The sequence below is a fragment of the Aptenodytes forsteri genome, unplaced genomic scaffold (genome assembly GCF_000699145.1).
Source record: "Aptenodytes forsteri isolate BGI_AS27 unplaced genomic scaffold, ASM69914v1 Scaffold15, whole genome shotgun sequence".
Taxonomy (NCBI): Eukaryota; Metazoa; Chordata; class Aves; order Sphenisciformes; family Spheniscidae; genus Aptenodytes; species Aptenodytes forsteri.
This window is the reverse complement of record NW_008795129.1, coordinates 5,440,815-5,453,244: the sequence shown is the minus strand read 5'-3', so window position 1 is coordinate 5,453,244 and position 12,430 is coordinate 5,440,815. Positions and strand designations below refer to the sequence as shown.

Here is a 12,430-nt window from a genome sequence, read left to right as displayed (position 1 = left end):
GCCAACTGAGGTTAAACCACGACATTTGGGGGTTTTTAAATATACTGAAATAATTACCAATAAAGCTAGCCTTTGGACATAGTTAGGCCTCAGATTAGCTACTGTTGAGGTACCAAATTTGTCTCAATCACTGTCACAGAATCAGAGTACTGTTATCATCAGAAGAGCAAGTATGTCACTTAAGCTACTACATTGTAGTAAACAGATTACTAGTCTTTTTCCTAAAGCTATCAAAATTGGTAATATCTATTAAAAATTATCAGATTCTATCTTTATACTGCAGCTTTTGGGTAGGTTTTTTTTATCCCCTGAAGAACTTAATATTTGTATAACTGTAAGGAAAGGAGTCCCTATTCTGGGGACCAGCTGCATTTTCTCCAAGGCTAAGGCTTGCGCTGTTTTAAGTAACTATTCTTGTTCCTGTTTGCAAAAGTGAAAGCAAGAGCTTTGTACTGGGTTTATATTCAGTGGGTTCAGAGTGATACTATTCTTAGAAACTTTTATAAGAGATCTGTACTTAAAAACTACAGGCTGAATGAAATATCAGGGTTGAATTCCCACATAGTTACAGAGTAGAAAGAGGTAGTGTTTGATATACAATTACTGGAGGTAAAGAAGAGGAAAGATACAAATATTTTAGATCTGTGATCGTACTTTTCAGCCCCTGCACTCTTTTTCAGTAAATGGCCTCACAGTATCGTGTGTAGATTTGAAAAAGGTAAAAACCACCACCATTATCAGTAAGAACTGAGAACCTTGCTGCTGCATTGGCCTAGGTACACTTCTGGAAAGAGGAGCAAACAGATGTAATTCCTGTTCTCACTGATACCCTGCCTATTACCAAATTGTTCCCTTTTACCTTTTAAATCCAAAGAACATCCAAACTAATCTGAAGCTAGGACTGTGGATGCTCTGCTGTGAGTTGATGCAAGAAGTTGTCAGAAGGAGCTTGAACTTCATTTTTTCAGTATAACGGGATCCCTGGTATCTGCCTACGCGTTCAAATTCTTGTGTGTGTGTGACGATTTTTCTTTTTCTATTTAAAACTAGCATGGGCAATTGTCTGAAATTCTTGTACTTCTCAATTAGGTAATCCTGGTCTATAGATTAAATAGTAATTTACTTGAGATTGGCTAAATGTAGCAAACCGGAGGAATAAACCACACTCTTTTGGCTCTTGCAAGGCATCTTGGTAAGCCTTTCAAAGCACAACAGCATGTGTAAAAGTCAAATACATTATGCTTAAGAAATGTGCTGTCACTGGTCAAATGATCCAGTGAGGTTGGAAGCCACCTGAGTTGAAAACATTCAGCTCGAGCTTATTCTTTTCCTCTGTGCTTTCTATGGGAATTAATTTATTAGCTTTTCTACTAAGGCAGACAGTAATGGGGGGGGGCGGCGGAAGGTCTTAATTTTTGAATTTGTTATTGCAGCCAGGTCAGATGTTGTGGGAAGAGGAAAAAGTAGCAAAGGGAGGAGAGAATGGAAACAGATCAGACCTTTTCATTTCATCTTTATAGAGGAAGGCTGTGAATCACTCTGAATACTAGTGTGTTCCACACTGACAGTTAAATGTGTTTATATGTGTGGGTATACTGGTGACTGAGCATTTTGAGGCACTTGTATATCAGCTTTTCTCACATCACTTATGTGTGGAGTAGGATTTAGCGACTGCAATTTAGAAATGAGACATTGGTTTGGGTTTTGTTTTATAGTTCTCCAGAGCATTTTATTTTATTTGTGCTGAAGTTAATGGTTAAAACTTGACAAGGTGTAAATACATAAAACGATTGTTGTCTCTGGATTAAAAGCAAGTTGTTGAAGTTGTGGTAGAGGACTGGCAGGCACTGGTGTCAAAAGTGTTTCAACAAGCTACAGATCATTTTTGAAGCATGTTTGGGTCAAGCAAGATCTCAGGAATGTTGACACCTGTGGACAAAGTAAATTTGAAATTTACTCATTGGAAAATGGGCTAAAAGTATCATCAAGAACAAAGCTCCCTGTCTAACTTTTATAATTTTACAGTCACATTAAAGCAAAAAATCCTTTTGTTACTCCTTTTTTTTTTTGTGTGTGTGTTTTTGGCTCCTGTTTAACCAGAAAATGCGAGAAAAAGGATAACAACTCTTTTTGCATAAAAAAACAACCAAACAAAAAACCAAGCAAACACATGAGACACATCACTTTTCTTTCTGTCTTTACCTTGAAGGAAGGGAAGTTCATAGAATTGTTTTGAGTTGGTGACTTAAGTCTTGCAGAGTTAAAATTCTGAAATGATTCTTTAGTGTTGAATCTTTACCAGCAGAGGTATGTAATATGCATGCTGACTGTCCCCATATGGACCTGTTCAGTTTTTGGTAAGAAATGACTGGACTATTTTGCTGACTCTTGCTTTGAATTTGCTGCCATCTTGCTCTTTGAAGATCTGCCTCCCAGCTGTGCTGCCTTTGGAATTTTGCTACATTTTAGGAAATGGATTTGGAGAGTCAGTGCAAAAATACTGGCTCTTGACTAAGGGCAGCAGAATATTTCCAAGAATCAGGTAAGATGCCAGCTCAATTAGTGAAGTTTGCTTTTTTTTTGGTACTGACTTTCTCATGACCTTCAGTTCTTCCTTGGTCTCTTTTGGAGAGTAGAAACTAGTTAAATCTACTAAGCCATTTGTATGAACGCAGGGGAATTGCCTGATTGTCATGATTTCTAGATGCTGACAGCCTAATGGAAGAATTAAAACACTCTTTAAAATGTACTATATACAGTGGTGAAAATGTATCAGTTTGTAATGAATTGGGTACTCCTAATGGTTCTTTCATTTCACTGTCAAATGTTGGATGTGTGTTAGTGATTAATGCTTCATAGGAGAAACAAGTCAGATACTGACTTTAAAACATTGAGGTTTTGCATTCTGTTAGAATACAGAATGGAAAAAGGCAATGTGATGCTATAAACTTCTAGTGACTGCTGAGTTAAAATATTTTGTCTTGGGTCTAGCAATTCTAATCTGTTTATTTTTTCCAAATGTGAGAGTCTTTGGAAACCTAAACTGATCCTTTTTTATTTTTTTTTTTTTTATTTTGAAAAGGAAAAATAGAATATCACATCCACATGGGTGACCCCTCCATTTCCATTTATGGTGAGAACACCCCTCAGGATGGATAGAAATTTGGACTTTCCTTCCATGCCAGTGTCTGGTTAATTGGAAAACTGATCAGCTTGTTGTCTGAGTCACACAGTTAACAGCTTTGGCCATTCCTTCAGGAGACATTTGTGGAACTGGATATCCCCACTGTGGGGAAGATATATAGTGAGTGTGAACCAACTGTATATGGTATAACAACTTCCCAGAAGTGTGGCTATGTTATGATTTCAGCATCATCACTTTGCGTGAGCATCTAATAAGGAATGATTATGTGCTAAAATAAATGGATTTGAAATGTCTTTGCATACAGTTTTACATAATGCTTTGTCAACAGATCAACTACGGATATGACTTTCTAGTTGTGAGAATATTCTACATTGAAAACATAATTAAATTACTTGATTAGAGGGTGAACACAAACTTTCTTTTATTTTCAGTGGTGGTTCAGTTTATAACTTATATGCTGATGACGAAGATGAGACAGAGGCATCACCTTCTGGACAACAGATTATTGAGAATTCAATTACTATGAATAAAATGAAACTACTCAAGGCAAAGATGGAGAACATGAATCTGAGTAAAAAGGTGAAGTTGTGATTTAAACTTTTCTATTGTAAAATGGCTTGCGCTTTCTTAGTGCTGGCTTTTCTAAAAAGCAGGTCAGATACTTTGCTGTCTTGGGAAGTGAAGTGATCAAGGGTAGATGATTTCTTATCTGTTTAAGTAAATGCTATTGTATAAATGTTCTGCTGTGGGGCATTGGCTTTACTTGGATCTACCTGTCCGCATTCAAAGAATTCACTACTGGATCTGGATTTATTTGCGTGGGTGGTTTTTTGGGGTGTGTGGGCTTTTTGGGTTTTTTTGTTTTTTTCTTCCAATGCTTTAAGTAGCGTTGGTTTGCAGTACTGCTCTGGTAAAAATGAATGTTTCTCTTAAATGAAACTTCATTAGAAATATTGTAACTGAAAAGCCTATAAAGTTAAAAACGAGAATGAGATTACCTAGAAGATAAAACATTACGTTGGTGCTCATGTCTGTGTAGTTGTAAAATGAAGATATTATACTTTCTTTCATTGTTTGTCTTGTTTGAGACTCTAAGCTCTTCTGGATAACTTTGATGGCATTCTGGCTTCCCTTTTCTATTCCTCTGACATGTGGCCTATTTACTAAAAAGCCTTTTCTGATTATAATCTTTGATTTTATTCTTCAGATGTTGGGGTGAAGTCTTGTTGGCTAGTAACAGATAAGGGAGTAGAAAAAATGATTTGGTCCTTTCTGGCCTTGCACTGTCTAAATTCCTGGGAATATGATCTCAGTCAGGTCTTTGAATGCAACCATAATTCAAATTCTAATTGTTGTTCTATGTGGTTTTGGGGGTTTTTTTAATAGCCTAAGAAAACTGTCAAGGTGAAACCTCGTCCTCCAATGGCTCCTCGACCATCTAGTGGCTCAGTGGCTGCTGCTCGTCACCGCTTTTTAAGAGTGCTCCCCCATATCGGACAGTCCTGCCTACCTCCTCCTGGAAATTCGTATCCCTCAGAGTCTTCCCAAAACGCACTTTCAGCATTGGCTACTTTGGCCACTGCTGGTAGAACAATGCCATCCACAACTAATGACTTTCTTAAGGAAGATGACACTTGGCAGAGCAACTCTTGGTCTCAGTCAGTTAGTAGCATCAGGTTACCACCGAAAATATCTCGTGTCGAACTAGAAAATGCAAAACTACCTACAAATAGTATTCTGACTCCTGTTTCATCCTTGCCTGCAAATTCAGAAAAAGCATCTGAAAATGCGACCTCAACAAGTGAGGAGGATGCTGTTTTGTTTCCGAATCTAACAAATGTAGAACTATATGGAACAGAAGAAAAACTTCTACCTGAAACAGATGCTTTTGCTTTGTTAACAGAAGCAAGCACCACTGAACAGTGTAGTGAGATATATGACATAGGAAAGGTGAACCCAGAACTTGAACTGTCGTCTGGAGATGAAGAATCTAAGGTTGTAGAGCAGCATAGAAAACCTATTAGCAAAGTGCTGAGCACTGCAGAAATGGGGGCTGGTCTTCTCAGTACTCGTGAATTAAGTCCACAGAAAAATCTGCTTTTGTCACCTCTTCGGTATTCAGCGCAAGTGGCACGTCACAGTTCTCTGAAACCACAAACACAACCCAAATGCTTTGAGGCCGGTAACTTGAGATCTACAGCCTCCCCAAACGTGCTTCGGTCATTGGAAGTCCGTAGTATAGCAGACTCCTCTTTTTCCAGGACTACTAGATTTCGTAATGTGAAAGTAGAGTCACTTGGCAAAAGACCTGATGTAATTTCTAAAGCAGAGGCTGGGGACGTCACAGATGTGGCTAATAAGGCATCCAAAGAACCTGTGAGTTCTCTAAGTAACTTAGGATTTCTGGCTTCGCTGGCCCGAAGCGCAAACAGGGAAAGTTTACAGAGTTCCTGTGGGACAGGCAGGTTTTGGACTTCTAGTATTGCACTACCTACAAACCTTCAGCATTTTCAGGAAGAAAGCTTTAGGAAAACTGCTCCTCCAAATGAAGCTGCTGAATATATTCTAGTGAGTACTAATGCTTCCAAAGAAATTGAAGTTTTCCTGGCTTTTCTGGTACTGGCATTATGAAAACTGTACTTTCATGTGTGTGTCTATGTGTCTTTTCAGGGAAGGCAGATGGGGAGGGGGAGGTGTACTTAAATCCCTGATAGTCTTAAACTGTTTTCTAAATTCCTGTTGGTATCTTAACTGCCTGTTTATCTAAACGGGCCCTAGAAGTAATTTTTCATAAAAATTAAAGTGGTTGTTCAGTTCACAACTAAAATCATTAGTTATCGTAATGATAGAATTACGAGTGTCTGTGTTTGAAGTGTCATCTGACTTCTCCTGCTGCTCGCTAATTGTCATTTATTCCAAAGTTTGCCCTATGACTGGCACCATATGTGCCTAGCTTCAGATCTCTAATGTACTTTGTTGTTTTGGTGTGTTGTGAAGTATGGGGAGACTATTAAATAGTCATTTTGAGTAAGGCTTTATATTGCAGAATTTTAATTTTTTGTACAGAAGTCTTCTTGGACTCTTTGTAGGTACGTTGATTGATACAACATTGATTTCAAATAAGCTGATACCAGACTGCCTAACTTTTCATTTCATTTCCATCTGCTAGTAATTTCCTTGTGGAAATTTTTTTTTTTAGTCTGCCCATGGGCTTGGAATGAATGGAAGTATTGCAGCTGTAGGGAAAAGAGTAGGTAAGTAATGTGACTTAAATAATAATTGAAGATGACTCTTTAATCTTTCCTGATATATCGCATATAGAGGACAAGAATCCTTTATCTTTGTAAGGCATATGTCTTTCAAAATCCTTGCTGTATTACACTTCTATAGCACGGTACAACTTTTAATATTTTAAGCAATTCTTTAACATACAGATGTCATCCAGATCTTAGGTAGACATAACTGTGACTTTTTCCTAGCTTTTTTTAATACTTAATGAATCCTGCATGTCATCTGTAGACATAAACATGACTTTCTGCTCTGAAGCTTCCAAAAGGTCGGTTCTGTGAATACTTCTGAGTATACTAAAATCAGAGCAAAATTTATCAGTAGCATTGTCTTTAGGACCACAGCCTGAGCCAGAAGGATTTGGCAAAAGAAAAGTGTGGAGGAAGCAATAAGGGCATGGATGCTGAAGATTACTGACATCATGCAGCTTTTTCTCTATTTTTTGTGATAGGCATCATTCTTTCTACCCTAGTCTTGGTAACTGTGGAGTGTTTAATGCTTGACATCTACTGAAAATGGATGTGTTGTGCCTAAATATTAATTTATGTGATTAATTCTCTTGGGAGGAATGGAATTGTCTAGATGAATACTTTTTAAAACTCTTAAGGCAGCGCGCTAAAGATTCTCAGCGCAATCAACTTTTCTTCTTCGCATCTTTGACTTGCAGTTTGCAGGTTTCTCTTCTTTCTGTATGACCTTAGGAAAAGAGAGGCAGGCATGTATTCCAGGATTTTAAGATCTAGGTATAGAGAATGAGCTAGAAGATAGATCTTCAAATAGCAGCTGCAACAGGAAAAATTATGTAATTGTAATGATGTGGGAGCAAAAGCTGCTAAAATAGTGGATTGTGCCTTCATTTCACACCTGGGGGAGCAGCTTTGAATTGGCAGTCAATTAATAAACAGGTCTGTCCTTACCTACTCCATTGTAAAAGAAGTGATACCCTAATAGCCATGTCTGCATGATGGCGAAGCCTACTATCATCTGCATCATTTTGGATAGAATTATGAAGAAGGCACTCTTCTGGTGTATCTTATGTCAGACAAAAGTGTATTTTCTAAAAAGTTCCAGCCATGAGAATGACAAAGCTGGTGTCGTCATATCATGCAGGCTCTTGAGAGAGAGAGGTGGCTGGCAATGATCTGTTGTATAACTGGCCAAAGGACAGATTCAGTTTGTTATCCAAGGCCTTCATTTACATGTAATTGCTGTAGGGACGGTAAATGTGAGGACAGGTGTATTGGTTTTTGTGTTTCAGTGTGGTCCACGGTGGGGGGGCTGTCTTCAAGCTCTGTCTTTTTCAGAAACTGGGCTAACTGATGCTCCTGAAATAGTATGCTTTTAGGTGATGAAATTAATAGCATGGACAAACATTGCCTGGAAGTTTCCATGCTAGGTAGCACTGGTTGGTAGCGATGACTGCAATGTGTAGTGACTGCCTGGTGTTACTATTGAACGTAGCCTGCTGTATCTCAGCTGAGAAATGACTGTTGGGATTAAAGGTGCACTGGACAAAATATACTTCTGAACTCATGAGGTCACTTTTTGGGAGATCCTGACAATATAGTGGTAGAAGCACTGAAAGAATGTTTGAGAGGATGCATTACTCACTTTCACTGTCCTAGCGTATGTAAATATGCATAAGCATGTTGTGGACGAAGAGCTCGCTTCTACAGAGGGAAGGAAAATGCCTTTTCTTTACGTGCTCTCCAGTTATAAAGCAACAGCCAAGAATTACAGGGCAAAAAGTCAAAGTAAAGTAAATTTTTAAGTACAGAAATTTTACAAACGTCTGCAAAGTGCTTTATGAAACCATATAGCTAAATAGAGGCCTGTAGTCTAATTATGTACTTTTCTTGCAATTATGGAGTACCAGCAAGATTTTAAAATGTTGCAGTATTTATTTGGCAAACATGAGTTTACTAGCTACTGAATATACTAGATGCTAGCTACTTGAATGCCCAATTGATTCTTTGGAAAGCCATTGTGTGCAGTGCTTTCCCGATCATATTATGTGTTTTCATTTTGCATTTGGGAAGACCATTAGGAGATGTGTTTCTTGATTTTTTTTTTTTTAAATTTTTTTTTTTCTTTCTGTAACTTCTTGCTTATGTGAACTTTTAACAGGTGTTAAAAATAATGGGTCTAAGTCCCGCATTGTGCTGCCTCTTCCAAAGGTGTTCATAGGCTTGAGGTGTGTTTTCTGTTTTGGCTTTTGGGTTTTTTTCCTCTCTGTTTAGGCTTTGGGGTTCCCACCTGAAGTATCCTAAGAAATGCAAAATGAATCTGGGTTTCAAAAGATAACATTTAACTAGTTTGTGATCAGGAATAAGTAAAAATAAAATGTCTTTGCTGTCTTTCTACCTCTGAAAGCAGGTGAAGCAACCCATCTTCCACCTGTGAATGGCTCAATTCAAGCAAAAAAGAAAATTACAAAGCATTGCTTTCTTTGTGGCAAGAAAACTGGATTGGCAACCAGCTATGAGTGCAGGTAGGCTGAGCGTATAACCAGCTGTTGTTTAAAATTGATAGCTGGGTTAACCAAAAAGTTTTCTATGCTGCACGGTATTCCTTAAGCATAGCAAATCAAAAGAAAACCTTCAAAAAAGTTGCAATTCTCAGTTCAGCAAAACTCCAGGAATTAAAACTCAGGAATGTTGTACCTGTTCTGCTGTTAAGGTGTATGTTCTTCCAGGAAAATCAAGAAATGCAAGGTATCAGAATCCAAGATATCAGGAAATAAAGAACATGATTACAAAAAAAGAACGATGACAATTTACACTGGTGTGGGGAGAACTTGCTACAGATTTATGTTCTGCAGAGTTTCTCAACAATAATTATATCATTAACAACTTGAGGAAAAACTGGTTTTGTTACAGAAAATCTCCCTCAGATTTGGCCCTATTACAACACATCTGCACAGTTTGTGAATTTATACAAATTTATATTTGACAACTTTTTGATTTTACACGTGTTCTGTTTCTTGTGAGATTTCAGTCACCTTTGAGCATCTAGAGCATCTCAAAAGCAGAACGCCAGAGTGCTGGTCCCCCAAATCATGGCTTGCAGACAACGCAATGAGACCTGGCGCTTGGTGGTGATCACTGCAAACTTTAAAAAAAAACAACAAAACCCCCCCCACTTTCTCTGTTGATCTTGGTTCTCAAAGTATTGTTTCCCACAAGATATTCTTTTCTCATTATCATTTCCCATGAGTTAGTCAAGGTTGGAACTGCTGCACTGTGAGGGCTACGTTTGAATCTGATCTGGGTTCATGCCAATCAACAGCAAAATGAACGAGACTTCTGCCATCGGGGAATTGTGTTGGAGAGGTTCAGGGTGAGGAACTGCCTCCTTACTGACTCTTCAGTCTTTGATCTTGAAACAGTTCTGGACACCACACACTTTCCTGCTGAGCAAATAGCTGCAGGCTCTTCTAGAAGTAACTAAGCAGCTTGCTTAAGGTTAAAAATGAAGCACAGAAAAAGGGGGGAAATCGCATATTTCTAAGAATAGCATTTGTTCTAGTTTCAAAAGGAGCAACCATATGACCTTTTACTAGAATGGAACATGAACCAAATAGAGAGTACAGTCTTATGAGAGAACTGGTGATTATGGGACCAAGAACCAAAGAAAAGCAAATTTAATTACCAGGCACACAAAGCCTCAGGAACAGCTGCAGAATTTATTACGAACCCAGACAGATAGATAAATAGAGGCTTATAGTCTAATAGTGAAGACGGTAAGTTGGACAAGTAATGCTTAATCCATTTCAAGAGAATTCTGACTTTGAATGACGTTGTTGTTTTACTGTCAAGAAGCAACTTTATCAAATAATCAGGCAACAGGACACTAATATCCATGTCCACTTAAAGCACTTGTTCAGATCAGATACAACATCCAGAGTATGCTTTTCTCCTGTTAGGAGTCTTAGCTGCTGAGCTGTCAAGTTTGAAGGCAAAAATCATAATCTTAAGTCATTGAAATTGCAACTGGTATTGGAAAGATGCACCCTTATCCAGTCATATAAGGAAGTCATGTTCCTTGTAGTTAGTCTGTCTGATGTCTTTACAGCTGATTAAATCTGTATTTATTAATCTCAGATGACTAATTTGAGTTTATGTCAGGCAGAAGTTGTGCTGAACTAAACATCTATTTTAGTGATCTGAATGATGTGGTGTTTTTGAATTGAAATGCATTATGTGGATTTCACCTGATGCCATTATTTTAGTTCCATAGTTTTGTCCTCTGAATTCTACCAACTGATGTTGTGCGAGGTCTTTAAAAAGAAATAAAATAAATCAAAGCCCACCGTTCTTAATTTATAAGTGTGTTTGATCCTTGCTAGCTGGTTCCAGGAGTACTGATCTTGCTTAACTTCCCAGCTGAAGAGACTGTTGGGTCAAAACTGCAACATTCAGTTACAAAAATGTAATTTTGATTACCCCACCAGTTAATGTTATCAGTCAAGAATGATTAGAATCCAAGCAGTTATGTTAAATAAACAAGACATGATTAAGTCAAAGGGCTCCCAGCATGTCAGAGAGTTAAAAGCTTGTAACTTCTAATATTCTTGATTCTTCAGATGTGGAAACAACTTCTGTGCAACGCACCGCTATGCAGAGACTCACACCTGCACCTACGACTATAAGAGTGCAGGGCGAAGGTATTTGCAGGAGACCAATCCCGTCGTTAGTGCACCAAAGCTACCCAAAATGTAACATGGTTGTGCTGCATGTGGCCGTTCTGCCATTGAAGAATTGTATTACATTGAGAGAAGCACTTGCTTAAACTGCATAATTTTGCCATGCTCCATATTTAAAGATTTGCCAAGTAACAAAAGCACATGAGGATGCATTCTATCGAAGAATAATGTGAACACTACTGCAGTTAAAACTTTTCTTCTTTAGTGAATGAAAAGTTAAAGATTAGTTTTTAAAAACTTACACTATGATTTAACTGTTACTGCACGTCTTGTGTTGTGTTTTATATTTGGAAAAGCTATTTCACTAGACAAGTCTTTAAAAGATGCACTTTACTAACTTTATTTACTGTATAACCAGACTTGAGGGGGTGTTGTAATGAGGGTGTCATGTAATGTCTTCTGTACTCTTGCGTTTTTTGTCCATTGCGTGGTATTTTCTAAGTTATTTCACTGGAAAGATCCTCTTCCCTCCCCTTTCTTCAAACATCCTATTTTTAGTTTTTTTTTTTTTTGGGGGGGGGGGGGGTTAGTGTGTTCCGCCCCTCTGTTCCATTCAGATTGGTATTCATACACTGTGTATCCATTCTGAAAATTACATATCATGTTAATCACATTTTCTTAAAATAATACTGTTTATATGACAAGTTTGTTTTTAAATAGAAAATTCCCCCTTTGTTGCCATTAAATATAAGGAACAACTTATTTTAACTTTTTTTGTAATCCTAGATTTTTTTAAGACTTCACAACTTGGTTTGTTAAGATGTTGAATGCTGTTATTGGAAGAAATTCTAATAAATATTAAATTTTATTCTGGTTTATGCTCTTATAAATGCACAAAATAACTTTTCCTATCTTACAGCATGCTCCTAAATTAAAAGTTGGGCTTTGTTATAGGGGGGAGGGGATTTTTTTTTTCCCAGGAGCACTAGCTCACATCTGTTCCTACTGAAGTCGGTGGGAAAATTCCCACCACCTTCGTTAGGAATAGTGTGACCAGCACTGTGTGCTTTAAATAAACCTCCTGAAGTCTTACAGGTGTACTAGCAAAGGCAAAATGGGCGTCCAACAACTGGCATATATTACCCTGCAGCCTTTCTCCCCTCCAGCTGATACTGTACAAAGGCAGCTCAGTAACTGCATGAGACACCTCTCATGAGCATGCAGCTACTGCAGAAGGTGATGTTGGAGGAATATACCTACTGGAAGCCTTCCTGTTTCATTCCCTTAATGTGTCTGAAATCTTTTTATAAGCTTACGTTGCTTGAGGTGTTCCAGTATAAACAGATTCATAA

General features: G+C 37.9%; 1 protein-coding gene across 2 annotated transcripts in view; it reads left to right on the top strand.

Annotated features, from left to right (window-relative positions):
* Nucleotides 1-11,934, top strand: part of ZFAND4 (zinc finger AN1-type containing 4) — a 21,608-nt gene extending 9,674 nt beyond the window's left edge. Inside the window, exons 5-9 of one of the 2 annotated variants that reach the window (XM_009277724.2) lie at nt 3,577-3,724; nt 4,532-5,713; nt 6,345-6,399; nt 8,810-8,924; nt 11,019-11,934. In XM_009277724.2, the coding sequence (XP_009275999.1) occupies nt 3,577-3,724; nt 4,532-5,713; nt 6,345-6,399; nt 8,810-8,924; nt 11,019-11,154 (1,636 nt within the window). In that variant the 3' untranslated portion in view covers nt 11,155-11,934. Of the gene's footprint in view, nt 1-3,576; nt 3,725-4,531; nt 5,714-6,344; nt 6,400-8,806; nt 8,925-11,018 lie in introns of both variants that reach the window. The other variant, XM_009277723.2, reaches the window with a different exon arrangement.
* Nucleotides 11,935-12,430: the final 496 nt, after the last annotated feature.